Source organism: Falco biarmicus, chromosome 8 (genome assembly GCF_023638135.1).
Source record: "Falco biarmicus isolate bFalBia1 chromosome 8, bFalBia1.pri, whole genome shotgun sequence".
NCBI lineage: Eukaryota > Metazoa > Chordata > Aves > Falconiformes > Falconidae > Falco > Falco biarmicus.
In genome coordinates, this window is record NC_079295.1 from 15690047 (window position 1) to 15717128 (window position 27082).

Sequence of the window (27082 nt, forward strand, 5' to 3'; positions counted from 1 at the left end):
GTGAGCTCAAGGATGCACCTGGTAACTGTGCATTCACAACTCTGTGCAAATTTCCTGGTGATCACTCTCACACCTACCAGGAGTAATGGCAGCCAATGTGCAAAAACACTAACAGATCCAGAACTGCACCAGCATCGAGCAGTGATCCCCAAAGTTTTACCAGTCACCAGAAAGTAAAAAATATTTACATCATGAGGCCTTTTTGCAGCCTGAAAATACCCCTTTTCTGATGGTTTCCTACAGACCAAATAGAAGGTGATACCCCCTGCCAGGTCTGTTTGTATATATGATTTGAGAGACAGTTGCCATAGAAACACCCTGGCGATGGATACACAATTTTGCTAATTTGGATCCGTTGAGCCGGCTGTGTCTCCACACCCTATATAAAATCCCCAGTGCACTGGAAAAGCATGGTCTGGCTCTGCATGGCTAATTAAAGACTTAGCCATTTCTTCTCCTTTCCCTTCTCCATCTGTCCATGCGACAGTAAAAACATATCATCGCTCAGCCACCAGCAAAATGGTGCCCGGAATAAAATACTACCCCGATGAAAAGAGAAATTGCGAAAATGGAAACACCTCCTTCATAGAAGTTATTTCTGTTTCAGAGGGAGTCAAAGCAAAGAGTTCCTTGCTGTCTTTTACCACAAACTAAGCTAAAAATCAGTACGAAAGGCACTAACTAATGAGATCGAAATATTCCAGCTTCTCCTCCTTCCCTGAAACACAACGTACACAGCTGGCCCTCAGTCCAGGTGCAGAGGTTTTAACTACATAGTTAATAATCACAAAATACTTAGGTGAGCAAACAGTAACCTTAATAAAAAAGCATTAGAACCTGGAAATCCTATCAAAGCCAAATAGACACTGGCCATAAGGTGACCAGTGAGGCACTGGAGATGATAGAAGGTGCATTACTTAGTTGAGTCCATATCAGAGGCAGCTGGAAGAGCTTTTGAGACCCAACACCCCAATCAGTAAAGAAAGAACACAACAGCAGATGAAATACATGTTTCACAAATGTATGGTAATGCACAACAGAAAGAATGATCCAAAACATGCTCCTGTATTTTTAGGGTTTAAATTAACGACATCAACTTAAATAAGAGCCATCATTATGAAGCGATCATCTCTTAGTCTAGAGCGGCCTCAACTAACAAGCAAAACATGAATATGCAAAAATAATGAGGTAGAGATAAACACAGAAACAGACATCATCCCATCAGTGCAATTAAAAGAGCAGCATGCTTAAACTGAGAAAACGAAATGCTATCTTTGTCAAAAAACAACAGCAAACAATTCATGAAACTTAACTGTTGCGAAGTATTGGTATGGCCAAGCCCTTTGTAGAATGGAAGATTAATAAACCCGACACACATATGAATCAAAACAACTAGCACCAGCTCAGCAGAAGACAGAAAAGCCTTTGACAGGCTGAAGAGAGGTAAAGCCTCACAGAGTCAGCCATTCCCTGAAAGGGAGAGCAGGCAGAAGCCCCTGTACCAGCACATTATTCTCCTAATCGTCCCTTTGGGAATCCCAATGAATTCTCTGAAGCACATAGCACTGGCCACACCTGGAAACAAAGTACCAGACAAACAGGCAAGACACTGCATCCATATAACTCAGTGCTTTCACAGTCAGGATTTTCTGTGTGCCAGAACGATATTTTCTTCTACATAGCTAGTAGTATTTTTGCTGTTCAAGTCTCTTTTAACCGCCCCCCCCCCAGTAATTTCCATTAGCAAACAAAATTTCTGTGATAGAAATGCATCACTTCAGAGAAAACCCTGTAACACCTCTGCATCTTTAATTAAACCCCTGCCAGTCCCCCGAGGCAGAGCCAGGCTGGGGGAAGCACAGACTGAAGAGTGATGCAGGCACGGTGTGCTGCTCTCCTCGCTCAGTCCACAGCTTTCAGCAGGGGACCAATGTGAAGGGCCAAAAGGCAGAATAACAAGCACAGGCTGGGGGTCCCTCCACTTCCCTGGACAAGTGTAATTCACATTTGCTTCAGGACAGAAAACTGTAGAAAGAGGCATAGTTTCACATGCAGATCAAAAACAGAAAGGGAAAGCAACTGGAAAGAAAAAGAGAAAACAAAAGCTGCGCAGGTGTCAGTGCGAGCTGTATCCCTGGCAAACACAGTAACCGCATGGCACTTCGAGGAGTTTTCTAATACAGGGAAGTGGTAAGCTAGTATCTCTAACCTGCCAGTTCTCCCTAGGAAAACTTCCTAGGAAAAAACCGTAACAAATTATGTGAACATGCACTTGTAGATCAAGCCAGAAATAAATATCTTAGAGCATTCAAATATTTGCAAATAAATTTTAAGGCATAAGTAGAGTATACCTGCAGGCAGGTATCTAGAAGCAAGTCTAGGATTTGCCCGCAGGAAAATTCTGGGGCTGCAGAAGAACAATTCTTTAAGAGCAGAGAAAGGACTCATTTCATCCTGAAGCTTGAGACTACCTTGAAAACTGTGCGAGAAAGTGCAAGAGGCTGTGTTTGTTCCCTGGAGACACTGCATTTCATTCCTCCTCACCTGCCTTACAATCACTGCCTCCTGGAGCATTTGTGGAAGGCTAAAAGACGAGCTGCTAGCGTGAAAGCCTGCTTGCCCCTTTCATATGGATCAAGGTGTTTGGGGTTGGACAGCCATTGCGGTATGAACAACTATAGTGATTATTTTTAAAGTTTAGGCTTCATAAACCCAGAATCAACTTTTTCTTATGCATTCTCACACAGCTCAAGGTGAGAGCTACCACACTGCGAACAAAAGCCAGCAGCAACTCCCTGCCCCTAGCAGTGAGGACACATTCCACAGGACAGTGTGTTTTTGCTGGGGCTCTACCTCCTCTCACAAATTCCTGCCTGAGCTACCCGAGTGCCCTGTTCCAGGTCCATCCAGGTGAAGCTGGCACACTGAAGACTCAAGACCATGGGTACTGCTCATAAGGAAAAGAATGATGCAAAGCCATTTTCAGGGTGGCTGTCTCAGAAAGCTGCAGTCGCCGTTCCCTCTCCTGCAGGTATTTTAGTTTAGAGGTGCATATAGGAAACTTTGATCAGTTTGTTAAAAAAATTGTTTAAAGCCTAACTAGCTGCAGAAAAAGCACCACTCAGAGTCAGAAGTTTCACACTCTTAAAAAGGAATAATACAAAGTGGGTGTTGCATTCAGGCTCATTCATTTTTCACTTACACGCTAAACAACTCCTTTGCCTGTTTAATTTTTATTGTTAACCCTTTGTTTCACCCACTTCTGAACAATAAACCTCCTCCAAACATTTCAATTATTAAGATCAGAAAGAAAATGGGGTGTGTGTGCTGCCCACCAGCTAAGTAGCAATAGCATAACTTCATCAAGGCTGCTGTGATTTTAGCTATGTGTTTGTGAACCCAGTGCAAAACACTGATGACTCCATTGAGTCATGCCTGAATTAAAATTATGGGAGATCAGGAAGAGCTTATGAAGACAGGAGTCCTGGGACTCCTAACTTTCTCATTTATTCACTGTGTACACTCAGGAAAATCACTTGAGCTTGCGCATTGTAGTTTTCTTCCCATAAAAAATGGCATGGTACTACTATTGTATTTTATGACTGACATGCACTAAAAAACAGAGGCCATCCCAGGAAGGCTGCAGAGCAAGGCATGTGCTCTGCCATCACCCAAGTGCTTTGAAAATGCCACCCAGTTCTTCTTTTTGCCTTAAAGTCTGTGTATAAACATGGCACATAGGACCGCTGCATTGCTTAGTACTTTTTTCAACAGTCTTGTGATCATCTGTTAAAGGACTTGATTCAGATGCTGGTTTGACCTCTGTTCTCAAAGCTCTTCTTTTGTCTGTGAGCGTTTCTAATCACATGGGTTGAGATTCAGCATGCCAAAAAGAGCCATGGTATAACGGAATTTGCCCTTTAACCTTCAGGTCTCCCCTCTGCTGAGACACAGTTGGTTTTTGTTTTCAATTAAGTGAAAACTGAAGAAAAACTGAGAGGTAAAACTGGATTTGCTCCCCACCCCAGTCTCAATGTTTCGTACACAGGTGAAGCACCAAAATTCACCCATTTTATTTTTTGCATTTCAACAGTATGTTCGGTTCTAGGGACTGCAAGTGAAATTTAAGAGCATGATTTGATTCACGAACACTTCTTGGGCTGTTAAAACAGAAGTGGGTTATGTACAGCAGTGAGCTGGATGTTCCATGTGAAATGGAGGAAGCTGATCGAAGGGGTCTTCTTAATTCCTAACTGCTGTGATACCGTAATTATCCCACTCTCCAAGACCTCCAGCACAAAAAACATGTTTTCCTCCATCCAGCTTTTTTATGTTTTGCATCAAAAGGTAAAAATTAAAAATTCTACCAGTGTCCATGATTCAAAAGAATTTTCCTGATGTTTTCCTAACATACACAAAGAGGGATGTATTTTGCTTTCCTGGTTTTGCAATGAAAGTTGAAACAGTGATTTTGCGTTATTATAACACTCATCATTTCTCCCTCTAATTTGGATGGTTTTTAATAAAGCTCCATTGATTCCACTGAAAGAAATCCCTCCTGGCAAAAGCAGAACACACACGCTGATTGCTAAATATGCAGCAATTATCATATTCAGCAGCGCACTTTAATATCTTATTTATAGATGTATCTATCTATAATTTGCTTTAATTAAGTTGCATTGATTTTAATGACAGAAGCAGTCCTCAAAGAAGCGTCTAATGTTATATGAGCCCATTGGTACTGCTTTACCATTGTTTGGATATAAGACAGCACCTTTAATACTTCTTTTTGGTATTCTTGGTGGTGCTTTTCTTTGCTAAGTGGCTGCAATGGCAAGCCAAGATGATGTCCCACAGGAATTCTCAAAAAACACCTCCACCACTGCAGAGAGCACTTCCAGCTTTCCTGTTACAAACTTGTTCGTAGGACAGTTTTCAAGAAAAAGGAAGGAAGCGGTATCTCCCCATCAGGTCCTGAGAAACCTTGTGTTTCTGTTCCTGCTCCATTTTATAGACATCTCAGGACTGTAATTGTGAGAGGTTCTCAAATCATGGCCCGATGCCTTCAAAGTTTGTTTTGGGCAGTCCGGCAACCAACTTGAACTTTTTTGTTTCATTGCCAACAGAAAATACAGGGTAAATCACTTGGGAAGGTGAACCAACAGATGGCTACAAGTGCCTGTTCACCGCCCATCGTGATCTTGCAGACTCTTAAAGTTCTGTTTTCTGGGCTCAGTCACAGGGAATGTTGAGCCTTCTTTTTGTGAAGCACGCTGACTTTAAGCATTTTATACTATTCTGGTTTTGAGATTATTCCAAAGAACACTTGATGTTATTAGAACTGTGACAAAGTTTGTCAAAAAACATCTTGAGGAACTAAAGGAATGTATTGCTGCACTCCTAGCAGAGCCTCACAGCCTTGGTTTCTGCTGGGTGCTACCACATACCTTGGCCCCGATTCAGGAAAGCATGCTAAATACTGATGAGGGTGGTTTGTTTTAATTTCAATAGCATTTGATTCCTCTTGGAGGCATTCCCAAAGCTGACATACACCTGCATCTCTCAGTGGCTGTATCTCCTTTTTGGGTGAAAATACACAGGAAAAACATTTATATCTCTGTATCCTGCACACGTCTTCACACATTTGAATGCAGCATTCTAGTGATGATGATCTCGGCATTTCTCTCTCTGAAGTAACCCCATAAGATATTACTGGTTCATAGCAATTGAGGATCTCTCTCAGAGACTACTGAGGTAGCTTTATAACATTACTTATGCAGATCTTAATGTACCATTCACTGCTAGTAATTTTTTTCTAAAAGTGAAAAATAAACGCTGGCTTTTTAAATCACTGCCTTTTGGAATATATCAACACTAATTTTATAAGAATTGTTCATGTTAAAATGCAAGGGCATGATCTCAAAGGAAAAGCACCAAAGTAGCTATGGAAGTACATTTTCAGTTTCTGGTCATCATTTTTCATTCACTGATTATTGCTTAAGTGTTGATTAATAGTTATGTTCATGCTGCTAGAATACATTTCCCTTGGGTGAGAAAAACATACTTGTCTAAAGGAAAAAAAGACATAGTAATCAACCCATCCTTCCTCCTCTCTGTAAGAAACACAGGCACACACTCCAGAGTCACTGATGATCTTGGTTTTGCTGGTGAGTAGTTTTGAAAATTTTCACTTAGAAAATCAGCTGTATGCAATCAGAACACTACTTGGTCACTCAGATTGCTAGGCAATTAAATGCTCCCCTTCTGCCTGTCTGCCTCTCTCCCCACATATATATACATACGTACACATATATACATGCACACACAAATGTACATACTTACAGTCATTGTCCCTTCTCCCTATGCAATGAACACCAGGAACACTGATGACAGCAGTGCTCCATGCTGGAATTAAGCAGGGCTGATTATCTCAGGATTTACTTTTCCTCCTTGGTAATGCCCTACCTCTTGTTCAAGGAGGTGAAACGAATGGTTTAGATTTAGAGAGAGCGGAAAATTCTCTATAAAGGCAATAGACTGAGGGAAATACAAACACAGATGGGAACTTTAAAAGGGAAACAGGCTGTTCCCATAACAGTTTAAAAACATGGCAATTGCCTTAGCTTAGTAGAAAACAAGCTCTCAGCATTTGCTGCATCTTGCAACACTAAGCAGAGAGAAAATAGCAAAGATGGAGGTGAAGCCAAAGCTGCCAAGTTTGCACAGCCCCACAAAGATAATATTCTGCTTTCTGAACCCTAGCTCCAAGAGCCCCTGATCCCTGGTGCTGGAGGACTATGGTTTCCTGTGACCATGCAAAATGAGATAATTTCCTGGCCTGTGTCTGTCTCTGTGGGTGGCTTCTTTTTCCATTAGTCATATAATATGTTTTGGTTAATTCTACCTCTTAATTGTCTTTAATGAGCACCAGATTTGCAACACCCTCACTTGCAAACCTATTCTCAGAGTAGAAGCAAACAGAGGCCCTTGAGCTGAGAGCAACATTTAAAAGCAGCAAACCAAAAAATCCTCAGTACCCATCAGCATTGATTCTTTCCAGCTAAAGGGGCATTTCAATTGCTCTTCCACTGAACCAGGCCAATGTAATTAATCTCTTCCCAGCCACTGGAGGGAATAACTTAACTTGTCACTGAGATACGTTTGTGATGCAATATACAGCATACATAATAAATACATGTAAATACATTTCTAAAGCACATCTGCAGTTGTTCTACAATACTGTGCACAATTCTTCCCCCCCCCCCCCCGAAACCAGTCCTCTGCATTAGCTTGTTTGAAACTAAACTGCTTCTTGTTCCTCCCAGTTTTGCATTCTTTGCTCCTTTTCTCACTGTAATTAGTTTACCAGACTACTTATCCAAATGATTACTGCTTTTAAATGACAGTTGTCTTCTCTTTTACTCCAGTTCATTGTTGTGTGTCATTTTGTCTGGCTATCTGAATACCCAGTTCTCTAAAGCATTTTCTCATTATGTTATCTCCTGATATAAAGCATTTTGAAATACTTCATGAGACACACTGTATGAAGTAAATGGAATTGAATTTTCTCTCAAAGTCATGGGCTTTCAGCATCTTTCTCTAGCTAAGTCAGCAGAGTTCTTGGCATCAATGCCAGGGTGTAATGGCCACGCTTTGCAGCCCAGCTATGAGCTTGTGTTCTTTTTAGGGAAAATAAAATGACAGTGTCAGTACCTGGAAAGCAAACAGGGGACAGATCAATATTTCCATTTGTGATGAGGATGACAAGACAAAAATGTCTATGGTATTTTTGAGGTTTTTAACGCACACATTGAGATATTGCTATTTTGCCGTATCTACCTACATCTGGTTTTGGTGCTGAATGTGTGCACAGGGGGTCTATGCATGTGTATGTCAGGAAAGGAAAGAGGGAGGGGAAGGGGAAATAGCAGGGCATGGAACTAAATTGCAGAGCAAGTAGTGGAAATAGACAGTGAAAAGCTTCCTGCAGGCAGGCAGCTTCACAGGGGAGAGTGAGCCTTTCATTGTCTATAAAATCATGCCTTGCTGGAGGTCCTCAAGAGTAGAAGGGGTAGCGCCTACAGGCAGTAAATCTCTCACTGTTGTATTATTACATTCTAAACACTTAGCTACTGTACAAACCAGCACACTGTTTCAAAAGAAGAAAAAGGTGGAAGAAGTGGGAAAATGAACCAAGGGGAGAGGAAGAAGATGGCAATAAAATTGGGAAACACCCCCCTGCCACAGCAGGGGTGAAGAATACTTCACATCAAAGAAAAACAGCAGAGTAAATCATCACAGAATTAAAAGGTAACCTCAACTCCTTCCACTGTGATTTGACACCACTCTGGAACAGTACTTCTAGAATTTGAGTGGTTAGTCTGTGGCACGGGGTTTTAAATCCACCTTAATCTTGTTAAACATAGATGCCACTAAGGCAGTGCTCTCTCAGTGGCATCATGATAAAAGCTCTCCATCCTGCAAATTCAATATGGTTAACAGCAGCAACAAAAAAAAGTCCAAACCTGGATTAATACTGAGCAAACAACATCAGCATAAGCAGGCTTAGAGAAAGGAATTGCTTTCCATATGTTATGGCATCAGGTTCCTCCAGATCTTCAGATACCAGTCTGTAAATGTTACAGACATTGTTTCTACTGCTTGCAACTGCTGTTGGGTGGTGACCTTCTTCGCTTGCTGATACCAGTTTAGCAGTTGGTACAGTTTCTCTGAGATTTGGTACTGTCTGTTGTTTGCTGGTACCAGATGGATACCAGATGGGTAACTGTGGGCAATGGTTCCTCTGTGTTTCAGTCCCCAAAATCACTGCCTATAGGGTCAGTCTTGTCAGTTGACTCCTAAATGGCACTTCAAAGCAGCATTCTGAAAAACCTCAACATCTGTTCCTTACTCCTAATGACCTTAAAAAAACGTTGAGACATACTTTCCTTTAGCCAGGAGTTACTGTGCATCTGCAGAAAAAATACATCCTTGCAGATGCTTGCTGCCATCAAACTCACTCCTTGCTAATAGCAGCTTCAGAAGCCACCACCTCAACTCTGAAAGTCAGCACTGAATGTGAAGTATAATCAATATATTCTTTTCTGTGGTAGCTCCACAATGTAGGAGTTCAGAGATATTTCAAGGCATTTTTCAAACAGTACTTTAAGCAGTGAAGTGGAAGAACAAGAAAACAGAAAACTTAGAAGTGCCTTTGAAAGGCAGCACGGATACCTGAGGGCCAAATGTAAAGCATGGAGGGAAAGTAAGGATAGATTAAGTGATGGAAGAGATCTGTTTTAAGTATTAATTTGTGATTGGTCTTTCAAAATGTTGACCCAGTTGTCAAATGATAGACAGGGGCTGAAAGTTCAGTTAATGGTTTTGAATACTGCCTATTGTAGCTCCCTCCTATGTTATTCCATATGACTGCTTCTGTTTCTAAGAAAGGAAAAAAAAGTTTATTTAGGACAGTATGCAAGCATTTTGGTTAATTCTCTATACGTGCTACAGCAGAATGCTGTCTACAGAAAAATACAGCTGACATCAAAGCTTGTTCCCCACCCCCTGTCTTGCTTCATGGAGAAGTTATGATAAACAGGTTATGTGTTCCCTAAGGTTACCATGGAAACTCATTCTTTTCAGGCCATCATTTGCAAAGGTAAAATTTGCATTAAAATGTGATGGAATTTGATTTTGTGCATGTGTGTGTGAAACTCAAGTGGGGTCATGCTACCACATAGCATAGCTATTATTTCAAACCCAGGAGCATAAGCTTAAGAGAGAGATCTATTAATCTGTGTAAACACCTCAGTGACCAAATTACAGTTTAATTGCTAACTTGACAGGTATCTTCCTAGCAAATTAAGAGAAATACTTTGAAAATTAGCTTCAAATGCAAATGGAAATGTTAATACTGATCCACTGGTGGGTACCACTACATAGTATTTTACTAAATTCCCCTATAATCATTCCACAGGAAAGACTGAATTTAGATTGTCAGAATGACTTTGTTTTGATGATGGCAGACCAGGGATGGAAGGCACAGGCATGTATTACAAATTATAAAATTTTATCTAATCCTGAAGGAGTTATCCTTAAATTGCGAAGTACAGAATATGATTTGATATAACCATGCTTACTATGATACAAGAAACTTTTGGATCTTTTCAGAATCCCAATTTGTTCACTTTGTTTTGAGGTATAACACAACTTCAAAGCCATAATTTCACTCTAGGTATCTGCTATTCTGACTTTTCTTGGGAACCTGATGGTGTAAAACACATAGCTGTTCCAGGCTTCCCCAGGGTCCATACTCCTTGAGAGTCACTGCCATTATTTGTTGCCACATGAGCATTGGTCTTCCTAACACAGCAGTGCATCCTTTGCAGTCATAATTTTGACAATCATTACTTCCAGCCTACTAAGAAAACAGATGAATGGGCTAAACCCAGAAAAATCTCTAGAACTGGTGACCAGACTGCATTTTAGAAGAGATATCAGTAATTATCCTCTTGCTCAGTAATAAGCATCCACAACATATATATGTTGAATTTTATATGCTACTATATGACATCTATGCTACTCTGTGACACTGGAATATTCACATATCATCTGCCCTGAGCAGCAGGACCCCCTTTGGAGGCAGTAGGGCCAAACCTCATATTTCTTCTCGGAAGGCAGTTATCCCAGTATCACCTGGGTTACAGAAGACTCAGTATCTCCTGTCATACACGACTTATGACATACAGTTCAGTTGGAATGGCTCTAATAATATTGGGCAACATGACACTTAACACAGCAGCCAGGCCCTTTGATGAGGAAAAAGCAGCAAAAACACAGACAGCAGTATTTGTTGCTCTTGCTTTCTTATTGTTAATACAGATGCAGAGCAAGTGTGTCAAAACCACTAAAAACAAAATAATCAAATAAAAATAAACTCTTCAGATCAGGTTGGACAGTGCCAGTATTTTATAAGACTCCCTTCTGCATTGGGAAATTCCTGCTTACAGATTCAATCTACTAAACTAAGCAAGAATGTTAAAGGTTGAAAAAAACAAAACCCAAATGCAAACAAAAATTAAATTGATTACTAACTTTTTCAGAACTTCTCAAAACTCAGCACATTTGATAGAAGGAATGTGTTCCAGACGGATCCTGTACTGAGCAAGAAAGAAGGCGCTAGTGCTCCTTTTCCCTGTTCATGAATAGCTAGAGCTGAGGTTGAAAGTTGGAAAGAGCTGGCCCTGAGCAGAAAAGCTAAACTCACGTAGAGCACCAGCTTTACAGGGTAAATGGAGTTCTCTTTTCCCATATTTTGTACTTTATTTAAATGCAGTCTTGATATTAGATTAGCATCTGCACTACAGACCTTAGACTGGGAACTAATAAAGTTATCTGCCCAATCTCTCCATGTCTGAGTCAGTGACTTTCTTTTTCATTTTAAATAATTATAACAATGTCGCCTGTTTGTTGAGAAAAATAGAGCCTTTATATATTCATAGATAATTGCTTATACCCAGCACCCAGTGATACATTCTAATTACTTTTCACACCTTGGCTGTGAAGAAACCTTGAACTTTTTAGTGTTTTTTAACTGCAAGACAACAATGTAGCCAGAGCACTGACACCCTGACTGCTGAAACTGCGCCTAGGAGGAAATTTAACAAGCAGTTCTACTAATACATTTTGCAGTGAGGAACTTCAGCAAAACTCAATACCACCCAAGGCCTCCACCTCAGCTCTTATGCTGCAATAATGAGAAGCGCTGCACAGATATACAATAGAGGAACTCAATCCAGAAATCAAAAGTAATCAGAAGTCCATTATTTCAGTTGTCTTCTGTCACGTACTTAACTATAACAAATAAAAGATCTGTACTCTGTAACAGCCTCAATGACACTGCTGTATTGCTTGACCCAGCTTGTTTCAAGCTCGACCCTGCTCTGCACATGCTGGGCAACCATTGCTGTTTGCCTCACAAAGGTCATTCTGCTTTCCATTATGTTAAATGGACAAATTTTGCAGTGCTTTGTCAAAACTGCTCTTTGTTTTAGTGGGATGTTATCCCTAGCAGGCAAAGCTGGACAGTGACCAGCATCTTTAGGGAACAGGGTGCCATCTGGGACAACAGCAGCTAGGCAATTCTGGGGATCATCAGTATTTTTCAGGGACAAGGTTTCTTTTTAATCAGCAGCACGCTGAACAAGAACATAACCCAGAGAAATTAAGCTGTGAGAATTCAGAAAGAAGTCAGCTGTGTCAGCATGTATTTGATAAATGCACCAGATACCTGGTAGTAAAGGAAAAAGCTTGTGCCTAAGCAGGGGTCAAGCCTGAGGCCTGATTTCAGGCCTGATCTAATAAATACCCAAGCGCATGCTTAGCTTCAGACATGAATTTCAATGGCATTACAGACTTGTCTTGTGATTAAAAAATGAGTGTTGTTGTAACCAGGGCCCCTTTCTAGAAGTCGAAGCAGGCCTCTTACTAATGGCCTGAGGAAGAGGAGGTCAATTTTAAAAGGAAACCTACTTTTTTCCCTGCCTTGTAGTCAGACCCATGAGCAGCTGTATTTGATTCTATGGTATGTGGGGCACTGACTTGCTAGGGGCCAGGACAAAGCTGTCATGGAGAAGTACGTATCACTGAGAGTAAGGGAAGGTTCAAAGTGCACAGTATTAGCTTTATCAACATTACATGTCAAAGCTTGGTGTTAAAACCTCAATCCTCTCCCACCTTCCCCGTGCGATGATGGCCTGAGATGTGGCAGCCCGTGCACGTGTGCTCAGGGGAAAGCGGCCACAGAGTCACCTATCTGTGGAGCAATCAACAAGCAGACAGAAAACTTAAAGCCTGTACTTGCAGAAACTTGCCAAAACCGAAGCAAATTGCAAAGACCCAGCTACCGTGCTACTCAGCACTGCAGTGAAGCCAGATTACAGCCTAGCTCTGAAAAGGCTGTTTCTGTGTCCATCCAACTGTGCTCCGAAGGATAAAAGCTGCAGAGCTGTGGCCTGTCTATGTGGACAAATGTAGTAACTGTTTAGCATACTGTATAGCATGGATTACCTGTTCACAAACTCCCCTCATCAATATAATTACCAGTTAAAGGTCTGTTTCTTACCTACCTAAGCATATTGGCAAATTTGGAAAAACATTTACAACATAAAACCTCTAGGACCCTTCATATCACATCAACATGATCTCTGGCAGCTGTCACAATCTCTGTGATGCCCCACTCAAGTTCTCCGTTTGGGCCACATCAGAAGAACCTCTCCTAACTCTAAGGGACATGACCACTGGCACATGTGTTAACGTGGAACCTCTCAGTGCTGTGAGCCTGCAAGGACAGCCACAGCCTGGCAGCACCACATGTTTTTGTTTGATTTCCTTCAACTACTAATATGAAATCAGAGAAATGGCTTAGTGTTTGCCCTCCTCAGAATCACCTCCCTGCATTGAAATACAACAAAAAGCAGCTGTGTGATGAGGTACCTTGTGAAATAGGTGGCATGATATATTTCTGGAATTCAAATAATATTGTAGGATATAAACAGTACCAGTGGGCTTTGATAAGATGACATATGGCACCACAACTGTTTCCCTTGGTAAATAAGAGTGTGTACATAGTGTTAGCATGAAGACATGAGCATATCAGACTCCCCTCTGGTTCAAATAATCTGTGCCAAATTCAACCTTTGTGTAAGTAGGAATGACTCCAAACAACTTATAAGAGTCACTCTTTATTACTAGTATTAATGGAATTGAATTTGGCTTTCCTTGCATGTGCCATTTGGAGTTGTTTATTTTTCACATGAGGTTTGGCAGGGATTTCTCCAAAATAATTTCCCCCCAAAAGCCAGCCTGTAAATTTCAAAATCCTTCTGCTTAGTTTGAACAGCTCTTTAGAAAACATCCCAATCTGAAACCTTCATTATATAGAGATAAGTAGTGACCATAAATTATTGATTGGTGAGTCAATCATACAATCTAATAAAACGTTTTAGATATTATCTTAATTAATATTTTAACCACTTACACACAAATACTTCTGACCCATGGTTTTAAAAGCAGCTATACTTCAAGTAAGTTAACTTTTTTAAAAAAAAATATTCATTGTTTTCTACTAATAGTCTGTGGGCTCAGAAAGTCTGGAATTCACAGCAGTTTCTGCTATACGGTTTCACATAGTACATAAAATTGTCAGCTTCTCCCATTGCACTAGAAGACAGGAATGTTATTATTCTAGAAGTTGGAATTTTGGTTTCTAACCATGGTCCAACACAAATGTCTGTGCATTTTGGGAACTTAACCTATTTGAAATGCAACATCTGAACCTGGAACTAATTGATCATGAAAAGTACAAACAGCTCCTTATTCATCCTGAAGCAAGCATAGAACCCTTTGACACATTATGGAAAAATAATGCAGTTCTTAACGCTCCTTTTTTTGTTCTGGTTGATTTTTAGGCTTGGACTCCTGCCAGACATACAATAAAGTACTTGGCCTTTAACACAGACAGGCATGATTCTTCTTTCATACTTGCAACTGGGAACTGACAAAACTCAGTACATTACAGATTTGTTTCAATCTGAATGCTCACAGCTAGTATCCAGACAGGTTTTCGTGTATCTTTAGGTTATTTATCAGCTTGCAAATCTGATCTGCGAGTAAGGAAATGGCTTTTAGAACCAGTTAACATAAGGTTCAGTACAGTGAAGCTGATATAGTCACTAACAGGTGAAGAACTATTTGCACTATGGCAGGTGTCACATGCAGTCATTGGATGCACATTAAAAAGATAGAGTTTCAAGGATTCTCTGCCACCCTGAAGGAAAGAACTGATGTTCTAAGTAACTGGATTTGTACAAAGTCTGTAAGACAATCCAAGTAAATCCTCAAATAGATGATTAATTCCTCATTATTTAAATGCCCTTAAATACAAGTACAGATGCTAACTTCATGGCTTTGTCTTGACAGCTCTTTTGCTGTTTCTCATGATCTGCTATTAGTCTGTGACTCTAAAGCCCTGAAAAAGTGCCCCACGAAAAAAACCCTCCAGCTCCTAGGGAGACTAAGTTCTTGCAGCTTATTGCTTACATAGCTCTCTCAAGGTCTGACTGATACTGCAGTATATGATAATACTACATAAACATATTATGCCTCTTTCTGTAGGATTAGGTTTGCATAGCATATGTTTATGAGCACTTTGACTGATGTCCCACTAAGACATGAGGATGTATGCACATGCCTAGACTCTGTCTTGAACTGATACTCCCCAATATACCCTAGTCATCAGAAAATTTTAGAGTAATCTCCCATTACACTGCTAATAACAGGCATTCATTTTCCTAGACAATGTTTATACTTATCATCAGCCCGTCCTTTGGTTGGTTAGCTGACACTTACTTTACGCCTTGTGATCTACCCTATAGAATTTGGCTTATCCACTTATCCTAGTTATAAATCTGAAAGAGGGGTGGGGGCAGGGGTGGGGAGCAGCCCAAAGGATGCAAAACTCAACAACAAACCAAAGCATAAAGGAACTGGAAAAGAATTTCAAAGGATCTGGCTCTATAGCACAGACAGTGCTGTATACATGTGTCTGTTTATGGAGACACACTAAACTGAATTATTCAGTTACTTACAAAAAGAAAAAGAACAGACTGTGGGGAAGGGAGAGCAGAATGAAGGTGCAAGAGAGCGAAAAATTCATCCAGCAACAGATGAGAAGAACAGAGGAGAATTGGAAAATGGATGCAGGGGGGAGGAATGGATGATGAGAGAATAGCAGGCCTATTTAAAATGGATTTTTGACCTTATTTTTAAAACATTTATGGATCCCAATTGCCTGTCATGAGATCATTTTCCCTCACAATGCTAGCTTTTCAGCCGGCTCTGCACTTTAACTTGATTTATCCCACATTAAAAAAAGTAGATTGTTAGAAATACCCCTTCTATTAGAAATTCTGTCCCATTACAGTGTCAGCTAAAGGCCACTCGTCAATGTCAGCTTTATCAGATAGAAATTTGCCTCATGAGTTCTCAGATACTTTTTGGAAGACAAGACCCAGGGTCCATTTCTGAAGCTGTTGATTTGCGACGGGATAGCGTCTTCTCAAATTATCCTCTGTTATTTCCCAACTTATCTGCATGTTTCATGAGATGGTGGGAAGTGATTACAGCAGCTGCTGTGCATTAGAAAGTTATCTTATAGGAAAGCTGGCTTAGGTAAAACAGCTGACTGACAAAAGTATAAAAAGAACTAATTGAGTATTAAAAATATGTAGGGAGACCCAGCATCTCCTTTCAGGATGCAGCTTCCCTGGTGCAATAACCTCCTGCCGGAAGGAAGAAAACTTATACCAGAAGGTTTTCCTCCTCCTCAGCTGTCTGTCAACTCCTTAAAGAAAGACCTGCCATCCTGAAGATTCGAGTGAGTTTTATTTATTTACAATTATGCAATTAGTCATCAGCATGTCTCTTCACTGATGAGTAAAGGTGGGAAAAATCAGCTGTTGTTCAATCTGTGTTACCACAGCACTGCTGAGGGTCAGCAGCCCAAGGTGGGAAAGACTACATGGCTTAAAAAATACCTTGAGGATTTTCCTGGCAAGATGCTTTGAGACATTTGTTTTCCTTTTAGTATTTGGTTCTATTTTTGTTCCTTCTTTTCTGTCTGAATGGATTGATGTAACATATGTATTTTAAGGGTAAAACTACATGTAAGAGTAGAAATTTCAGCCAGGAGTCAAAAAAGAGCAAGCTGTGGCCACAGTATTTTCCAGACTGAAAGACAGTGCCTAGGAATGCAAGGCTGGATGGATCAATGGATGATCTTGTTGCAGTGAGGAGACCAGAAGTCTCTGAAATTTGTAAACCACTTCAACAAGAGGAACTGCTGCAGCAACAAACTTCAGAGTGTTAAAGCCCTCAAGGTAAACTCTGTTTTTTGAGCAGACTGCCATTCCTCACAAGAACAGTTAAAAATATTCTGCACTGGAAGGACAAAACCCAAAAAACAATCCTGGTGTCACTACTATTAATCACTTCAAGATTGTGATACTTAAAGCTCCATTTCAGTTGCTTTGATTAAGGACAACTTGCCTCACAGAAAAAGCAAAGCTTTGGAAATCAGTAATCTCTGGGCATTATACCTAATAGGAAAGGCTTAGAAAGGATTATCTAGAAGAAACCTTTGTGAATCTTAGGAAACTACACTGGACCATAAATCTCAACCTCCTCTGAGGATTAATAAAGCTTTATCAGTTTCAGATAAGCAGTAGAAATCCTCAGGCTGCTGAAGAGGTACCACTGGCCTGGTCTAGGACCTCTGTCAAGACACTCACGCCATACAATTTCAACAGAAAGACACATTTGATGCATATTCTCATTTTAGTTTACAAAGGCTATTCAGAAGAATGGCAGCTACAGAGTCCCAAATTTGAGTCACAAACTTTAAGAGAGTAGATGAAAGTTAACTGTTCTAAGAAAAGAGCTATTCTGCTGAAGGTGAGCAACACTTTGGTAACTGAATCAGAATAATATATATAACAACTTTTTTTGGGTTAATGAACAAATATATATGATAATTTATGTAAAAACACCCCTTTTAAGTCTATCTCTCTGTGATTGCAATAAAATCTAGTCTCACACAGGATTTTTTTTGACTACAACCCCAATCATTGAAGATTTCACTTCAGCATTCACACTGATTGTTTGGAGGACATTAACATTGGAGGACATTAACAATGTTAGTTCAGACTTCAGGTGTATTTAGATTCTTAAGATTTTAACATAATTCTGCCTCTTTTTAAACTAAAATTTCAAATTTAGCATAAATTGCATCTTATCAAAGTTACATTTTTGAATGCTGGTTGATTATAATTACTTCTAAAGAGACAGAGTCCAACTTTGAAACCTGCTCAGGTGGAGCTCTTAAGTACCACAGTTGTTATCCCATAGATTACAGCTGTTGCATTTTTTTAAAGCATTAAAAAATCTGGCACTGTTGATTTAATTGCTGGTTCTACCACAGCTTACTCTTCAGTAGTGGGGTAGATAATACTTCCCTGTTTAGTGTGACTCCTAGATGTAAAACAGGGAATACAACATGTCTGTAACAGTTCTATAGTGTTGGTAGAATATTTCAAGATCTTTTAATGGGAGAGAGGCAAATTATTCCATTTTTCATTTTATAGAAGTTACTCAGGATGTATCAAGGCCAGATTGCTACTGTCTGGTGTGCAGAACGAAGGGTAGGAGCACACATGCCTCAGTTTCCTCCCACTTGCTTTACAGCTAAGCACAGTGAGAGTCTGCTCTTCTAATGCTCTTGATAACCCAGGGAGTCATTAAATGAACTGCCAGAGTACCATAAATCCTGCTGAAAAGCCTTGATGCTACCACACGTGACAAGTTTGGCAGTGACTGCGTATCTTGTGCCTACAGAGAGGAAACCCAGGCCTAAATCAAACAGAGTGAACAGGCAAGTTATTCTTAGCCAAGTTGCCATATTATCAATGTTTTCTTTGGTGGGCTGGCATTAAGGATTTCTCCATTTCTACCAGCCTCCCAAATTCATGTTAAGATGACATAGGATTTCTGGAAAACACAAACAAATAAGCACCTTCTGCTAACCCTGAATGCTGCAAAAGCACTTTGCATCACACTGTGTACCCACCCAATGCTGGTCATAATCAGATGGCTGTGTTCTTCCTTCATCGTCCTCGTAGAAAGGTAAGCCTTCTCGCCTGGCCTGATGGTACTCCTTCCGTAACTTCTGGATACGATCAGCATTCCCACCACCTGCGCAGCCACTGAGAAAAATAAAAAATGCTAAATAAAACTCATATGTACACACATACCTAACATTTACCAGGTACCCATATGAGCGCAAACACAGAATTGCCACACTTGAGACAAATGGATTATGAATGTTTGAATCTCCTGATTTGCATAGTGCTCATGGCCCATTATCACCCTTAGTCTAGCTTTCTTGTAATAATAAAGCTACTAATTGTGAACTTGATCCCCATTTTTAAAAAAGGCTGTCCCTGTCCAAGAACTTAACAATTCCAGTACCAGACAAGAGACAACAGATGGATGCAGACAGATGGGGGAGTACAAGGAAACTTTTAACATTCCTATGAGCAGCTATAAATGGCTATCATATTTTAATAATAATAATGATGATGATGATAAGCTGGCAAAAAAAAAAGTTTCCTTTTGCTCCCACACTAAATGTGAAATTACCCTAAAATTACATTTGTTCAAGGTAAAGAATAAACTATATTCACAGAGAAGCACAGAAAGAAGTTTTATCTCACAAAAATCAGCCTCCCTCCCAGTTAAACAAAGAACTCAGACATCAGCCACAAAAATATATGGGAGGCAAGAGAGACAGGAAAGTGTACCATCAAATCTTGACACTATTTTTTAAAGTGGTAATTAAACAGTAATCTATTTATTAATCCTCAAAGACTCACTTGTATGCTAAACTGCACACACTGCAAACTGCCATGGTAAAACTAGTGGAGTTGCTTAGTTTATCAAGTTAAACACATGCCCGTCTTTGCAGATTTTGACCCTGGTGAGCCTTCCAAAACCTTACAGTGGACTTGTACTAATGTGGAAGCTCAAGCTATACCTGGAAGGATAAAAAAAAAAAAATATAAACCTGAAAATGCCTAAGAATGAAAAAGAATACAGCCACATTTGACATGAATAAATTCAGTTTCCTGCAGCTATTTCCAGCCCCGCTCTAGTCAGCACTGGGGTGAATACTGACTGTATGTCTCAGTAGCATTTACTGATATTCATGGGGAATTGTCACATAATTTATTTGTGGCCAGTCCTAAACTCAGACCATTGTTATTGCAGCACATCATCACAGTCTCATAATCTGCAACCTCAACTCTGCCCCACCAACAATGGGCTATAGAGATCCAGATTTCTTCACATGAGGACAGACTCTGTGGAGCATCTTGTCACGCCTGTCATGCCCGAATCTAGGGAAGCCTTTTATAGGATTTGCATAGCAAACTGCATTTGGAAAGCATATACAAAAGATTGGACATAAACCTATGAGTGCAACAATAAGCAGTTTCTAGTATCTAACAGCAATCTGGATTGTTTGGAAATTAATTACTAGTGAAGGGAAATTCCATGTAGGGTGCACATGTAACTGAATATGCAGCCAGGACTGGAAATGTTTACTTGCAGCATCAGTAGGTTTCCATGAAAAAAATCACTTAAATTACTTGCCTTCCCTTGGATCCTAAGTTATCCAGCCCCTCTACCCTATGAAGTCCCAGAGGTTTCAAGCTTCTCTGGCTGACTTACTGAACTCTTCCAGAGCATACAAAATTTTTCTCATGATCTGCCAAGACAGTGCAGAAAGCTTGCACAAACTCTCTGGACTACTGAGCAAAGAAAAAGTGCATCCCCTTTTCCCCTTGAATCTTGCCACAGATAAATGTCTCTATTTCTTGCATGAATTCTTGTCAAATAGTGGAAAACCATTTCCAGTTTGCAAAACACTGGAATTGAGGTCTAGCTAATGGGGGCTATCACTTAGAACAGTGAAGTTTGGTCCACAGCTCATGAGCAATACAATACCTGTGAAATCCCCTGCCTTTACTTATGAGTACAGATAAAGTGTTTAATTAGGGCTGCTAACATACAGATAAAGTCCAAAGTACTGGCCCTGTTGCTCTGCCAACATCATTACCCCAAGTAGCACCAGCTAAGAGAGGGAAATGCTGAAACACAGGGAAGGGGTCTAGTCTGACTCCAGCCGATCTGGCTCCCTGCAGCTCTGTGCAAACTGTATTAGCACCTGACACCAGTGGCCTAATGGCCACATACCCACTTTCTACCTCCAGGTATTTTGGCTGAAGAAGTAATCTGAAAATAGCATACAGGTTTGGTTCCCCCCTCCCCCCCCCTTTTAAAATGAAATCTGAGATTGATATATTGTAAGAGGCAGTTACAGCAGCCTTAGCTCCGTTCTGCAGATCTCCTGCAGGTGAACTTCCTTCTGCTTAAACCTATCGAGCCAGCAAGCAGACGTCAGCGTTGCAGAAATCAAGCTCATTATATATATTAAAAGACTGGGTCTGACAGCTTTTTCTTTGGAAAACCTCTGCCATGCCGTATTAAAGTACAAACCCTAACCATGAGAATGAGTAGGAACATTTGAATGAAAGATAGCAGCACATGGAAAGTTATCCATCTGGATTAGTGCGAAAACACAAGCATAATCTCTGTGGAAACAAGCAGCTCCATGAAGTCTGATTTCCTGTGCTTCTCTCCTGTGGGTTCTCTGGTGTCCGATAATGGGACTGAGTTTACACTGCAGCATTTCTCCCAAGCAAGGGCATTCATCTGGGTCTCTCTCGCAGGCTGCTTACTTTCATGAAGCTTAGTGATCCAGTATCTTTTGAAAATTGAATCACCTGTCAAGCCTGGTCAAAAATAGTCAGCAGGTTCAGAATGTGTTAGAAAGGTGGGGGGAATGGTTGGAAGAGGGTCGGTCAGTACATCAGCTTCATTTTTTCAGGAAACAGTTTAAAAGCTCCACAGGTTTTTTTTTTTCCTTCCCCATCACTGTTTATAGGCACAAATGTAAAAGACATTGGCTTTTGAAAAAGCTGTATGCTAGCTTACCACAAAAGTAATGTGAGATGAATATGATGCCCTGTGCAATGCTCATGAAACAGTTCTGAATTTCAAGTTGGCTCCTGACAATTATGTGAATATATGAGCCACATTCAAACTCACCAGATGAATTCAATCAGCACTGTGCAAATATCGCATACATAATCTATTAGTTTACCCCAAAGAAACTGAAGCATTGAATTCAAACAGAATGAAGTCATCAGTAATAAAAAAAAGAAACTGATAAGGCAATATTAAAAAAAAACAACACAATTTTCCAAGATTTGCAGAGAAGATCATACATTGACTGCAAACTATTCTCCCATCTGCCTATAAATACATAATTAAAAAATATTGGTTTGATCAGATAGCAGTTCTCAGACAGGGAAACAGCAGATGAATACCAGTTCAAATGTTTCAGATGCATGACTATACTGAAAAGGAACCTGAACTTACAGAAGAAATATAAGAACAATACTCCAATCAAAGTCAATTTATATTAAGGAGACTTACTGAAGCTATTCACCAAGCCTAGTAACTATAGCAGACAGATTTCTTTTACAGTAGCTTTACTTTTAACATAGTGCTCCCTCCTTAAGGAGATATAAATATTACAGTCCCCATCATATCTACAATTTTGTGCACAACTCACTTCCCTGACATGGCTCCCTGCACTATATGTTCTTCAGAGAACTGTGCCACCACACGCTTGCCATTCCCCTCCACCGGCACGCGTACCCAGACTTTAACATTTAATCTACCCACAGGCTTCTCTGCTGTCACGACAAGACTAAGAGAGCTATCCACTCTGCATTTTGCGACTGACTTCAGAACAATTTCCAAAAACGGTGCTACATGTAAGGAGACTGATTCAGAAGCAGCTGATACTTGGATAGAACTTGATGCTTTTGGGGGAAGTTTTAAAATAATGTCTACGTAGGGGGAAAAAAATCTCTGAGAAACTTTACAAAGAGTTTAGCAAAGACTTAGATGCTGATTTCAAACAGTAACAAAACCTGCCCAAAATCCCAAGCCACAAACAAGAGAAGTTCAACAGTTCTTCAAATAAGCTGCACGCACTGCAAGGATTACTATTTTTTTAATAGGAAAACAATTTTAAAATAATCTTATATGAACATTTAAAAGAGGAAAACACATATTCTTGTCAGCCGTTCTGTAGTTTTGCTAGATACAATCCTTACAAACCAAAGCTGCCTTCTGGCCTGAGTGAAAGATTTAAAAAAAGCTTGAGCAATCATTCTATCTGACGCTGCTGGGGCTGTACTACCAACTACATAAACTGCCAGAAGTCACTGTCTTCTGCCCTGTGCCTGAATATATCAGAGGCACTATACAGGTTCCACCTTGCCCACTGTGACTGTAAAAGGACCTGCTATGAAACAGCCATTCAACTGGAGCAGCTGGAATGGAATAGGCATCCCAAAACAAAAAAGAAACCATAATTTGGCACAGCTTAGCTTCAAGCTATCTCTAACATTATGTAAAATATGGCTGTGAAATTTCATCCCATCATCTCTGAAGAAATAGATGAACAAACACCACAGTAATAACCTCATATAGCCAATATGACAGACAAGTTATTTTTCTCAAAGAATCAAAAAATTGTCAGTTTTTAATACATATGGCTCAGGTTTTGCACAGTAAAATCTCCCCTCTGTTCTTCCTCCGAGTTGCTAATCTGGATTTCAATCATTCAGGTTAAAAATGTCATTTTTTAGATTACTGACTTCTTACTGCAGCTCTCTAGATAATACAAAATTAAAAACAAGTGTTGCATGTACAGAGTAAGATGAACCACTTAAAGCTGTATATAAACATACATTTAAAGAGGCAATAAACATTTTGTTTCCAGTGGTTTTCCTAAACACATTAATATTGCACAGGGCTTTTTTGCCAGCCACTTCTTTCAAACACTGATTTCACCCAGCTGACTGTCAGCTTCCAAACAAACAAGTAGTGCTTCCAAGTAAAAAAAAAAAAAAAGAAAAAAGAAAAAAAAAAGAAAAAAGAAAATTTTATTCTTTCAGGGAATTTTCCATTAACAAACAAATCCAAGACAAAACGTGTTTCACAGACTCAAGAGAACGGACAATCTTCCATTCACACTCTGCTATAAAACAACTAATTTTATATACTGAAAGGAACACAGTGGTCTGCGAAGATATACAGTATAAGGGAGTCCAACAGAGCATGTAAGAGTATCTTTCACTTAGGATAAAACTTTCATTTTGAAGTTACAACAAGTAAATATTTGAGTACATTACTCTTTTAGTTCCAGCCCTTGTCTTTCTACCCTGAAGTATTACATGGCTTATGAAGGTATCTCTGCAACCTCAATAGTAAGAGGGAATAAAAAGAATGGTGGGAAGCGATAAAAAGAAAATCAATGATAAGAACATAATTCTACAATATTTCAGCTTTCATCTTTGTCAACCACTAAAAGAAAGAGACTTTAGGAAGAAATGAACATTTGTTGTTTTCATATGCATTTGAGTAAATGCGTGATACTGAAATGAAAGACTTGTCAGAAATACCTTGTTGACATCACTGATACCACCTTGCAGGCTCAGGAATCATCGTTGATGTTCAGCCAGAGCCAGCCTGGGTTTTGGCTGTACACACGCCACGCTGAGGACCCAACCTAAGAACAATGTATTTCTAGCTAGCGGAACCACGCAAATGGCTTTGTTTGTCTCTGTAACACTTGCTTTTTGCTCTGGGCAGGAATATACCCTATGTATACACAATTACCATCTTTATCAATGGAGAGGGGCTCCAGTAGGCCAGTTGATGTGGAAACCTGTGCAAAGTGACTGGGAGGAAGACTTTGAGCCCAGTTGCATTTAGACAGGACTATCCTGAGAGGGTCTGTATGGACGGGCTGACACGAGAAGCGTTAAGACGGATGTTTCTCTTGATCCGTATGTACATAAACTAAAGTCAAGAATCACAAATGAACTGCAAGAAAACAAACTACACTGAAGAAGCTATTTATGCATGCTGGAGTTTATATGAACTTGCATACTAAAGTCCTCGAGTCAATCTAATTTACAAAAAAGTCGTAACTGTGCTTCAGTGGCACATACACTGTCACCTTTCAATTCTTTAGGCTAACATAAAAGCAGTACAACCACGTCTGTCCAAAAGGTCAAAGGCTCCTAGGGCAGCACGTGACTACCATTTGTCTGGATGTAAATTGAGTCCTACTGACCCTGTAACATCACTACTGACCTCTTGACATTAGGAGCTTAGTGGAAAGAGAGAAGATGATATTCCTAGGTTCCTACAGACTCATTAGGAAGAAAGAAGGAAAGAAAACCTTGCATGATACGAATTAGCAGTGTCATTAACCTTTTCTTTCCCCAAATAGCTCATAATATGTTTACAGAAGCCTCAGAAGAACAATCTGAGGATTGAGACCAACACATTTGTATCACTTTGAGTTTTTCCAAACTGTTTAAAAAAAAATCTCTTGGTGGCTTGACATAAAGCATCCTTTTACGTTTCCCTCCTTTCACACGACATACACCACCTTTTCCTGTTTGGCATGGCAGATGGCCTAGACATTCAGATGAGCATCATCTTTCCAATCCAGTCCACTTCTCATCTCCTTTATAACTTACAGTTGACTACAGCTGGCCAGAAATAATGGGAGGTATTAGCCTAATTTGTTGCTTTATGGAAACAAAATAGGCACACTGAGGTTTAACTTCACTGTAACAGTGGATACGGTATGTGCTACTCTAACAGAAACTTGTTATTTGCAATCAAGTAGGAAGGAAAGAAAAAAAGGGGACATTCTCTTGTTTGTAGCCAGCTTGTCATCTTTACTTCAAAGAAAAGACATTTTTTCCTTTTTTTCTGCTCAATGTATTGTGCCTCACCAAGGAAGGCAATCATCAAATTTTAACTAATAAAAAAAAGATGCCTTACAGTTCAGGCTGGTTAATGGCGATGCCTGTTTCTGGCATGTGACCAGTTTACTGCTGTCTTGTTGATCTGAGATGTGCACGTGTCTCCAAAGGGCTAGGAAAGCAGGGAGATTAGGGACTTGGCTGCTGACAACAACCAAACTCTCTATAAACAATACACAATGAAAATAATGAAAAACAGATTTTCCTGGTATTTTCAGTAGCCTCTAGACAATGCAACAGTTTCTGGTTTCTTCACTAAAGATGATATCAATTATGCCTTTTATCCATCACGCAGGAGTCACGTGTGAGGCATAATTGAGGGCCTTCTCTCCAAGGTAATTTCTTCTGGATTTACACGGCAAAGTATTTAAAATGCCTTTTTTGGCACTTTGTATTACAACATGGCTTGGGAGGGGGTATTTTACTTTACTGATGTAAAGCAGCTGGCATATATTCAATAGATAGGTCACATCAACACAGAGCAGATTTTCAGCCCTCCAAACTCCATTTACAGCAGCTTTTACAATTCAACAAAGCAAATGCTGAATGCTAAACTCTTGTGTGGAAATGTAGCTCTGTTTCTTAATGGCTATCACACCTGCCTGCAACTGGCTGCTAGGCTTTTTTTCAGTTGCAGACTATTGCCTTTTGCACTACAGTTTATTAAACTTACCGCTAAAGCTGAAATAATAAGTACTTTACAGACTTCCAATGAATTAGCCATTCAAGAGTCCCTCAGGAATTCCCTTTAGCACACACAAAGCAAAGGCAGAAGGGAGAGAAGGTGACAATTCAGTGCAGTCTTAATTTCTGTGCTCCCTTGTGAGGGAAGAATTGAGGATCTAAGAATTTGCTCGCAGTAGATGCTGCTGCCCATGTTCTAAAATGTATTTTGTTGAAAACTACAAAGCCCAAAGTAACTATCCATTTTCTCCCAGGAATTACCTCTCCAAGTTTCCCACTAGAGACTATATCTTGCTCTTTGTTACACACATTCAAAATCTATGCCACTGGCAGAGTAGCAGCAACTAATCCTCTATGTAGTTTGTTTTTATAATACCTGGCTTGGTAGAAATGAGGTAGAAATCTCAACCTCAACTCAGAAAAAAAAAGGTTTAATTTATACCATGTGCAAAGCATCAGGGAAAAGCACAAATCTCACAGCCAAAATACATCCTTACTATAAAGTTGGCTTTTTTCATTGTTTTTAATGAATGGTCACTACAAGAATACCATTAATCCAGTGTTAGGACTTTTACGGGAAAAAAAATACAAATGTAATTTATCTTTTTTAACTGTCAGCTGTATTTCTAAAGCTTTAAAGTCTATAGCTTCCAGCGGCCTTTTGTCTTTCTGCCATGGCAGGAATATCTTGGACAGCTGTAAGAGCTTTGTAAGCTATCTTTCTCAAAATCCATTAGCTAATTCAAGGAACCTAATTAGAGCTGCCATTTTGATGGAGCATATTGAATACTCTGTATAAA

At 39.9% G+C, this 27082-nt stretch overlaps 1 protein-coding gene and 1 long non-coding RNA gene across 5 annotated transcripts in view; one reads left to right on the forward strand and one right to left on the reverse strand.

Moving 5' to 3' along the window:
* LOC130153810 (uncharacterized) overlaps window positions 1-6335 on the forward strand; it is a 30445-nt gene extending 24110 nt beyond the window's left edge. Inside the window, exon 3 of the long non-coding RNA XR_008823508.1 lies at window positions 2748-6335. This is a non-coding gene — a long non-coding RNA (uncharacterized LOC130153810). The remainder of the gene's footprint in view (window positions 1-2747) is intronic.
* PARD3B (par-3 family cell polarity regulator beta) overlaps window positions 1-27082 on the reverse strand; it is a 413289-nt gene that overhangs the window by 32887 nt on the left and 353320 nt on the right. For all 4 annotated transcript variants that reach the window (XM_056349156.1, XM_056349159.1, XM_056349157.1 and 1 more), the window contains one exon: window positions 18686-18821. In XM_056349156.1, the coding sequence (XP_056205131.1) occupies window positions 18686-18821 (136 nt within the window). The remainder of the gene's footprint in view (window positions 1-18685; window positions 18822-27082) is intronic.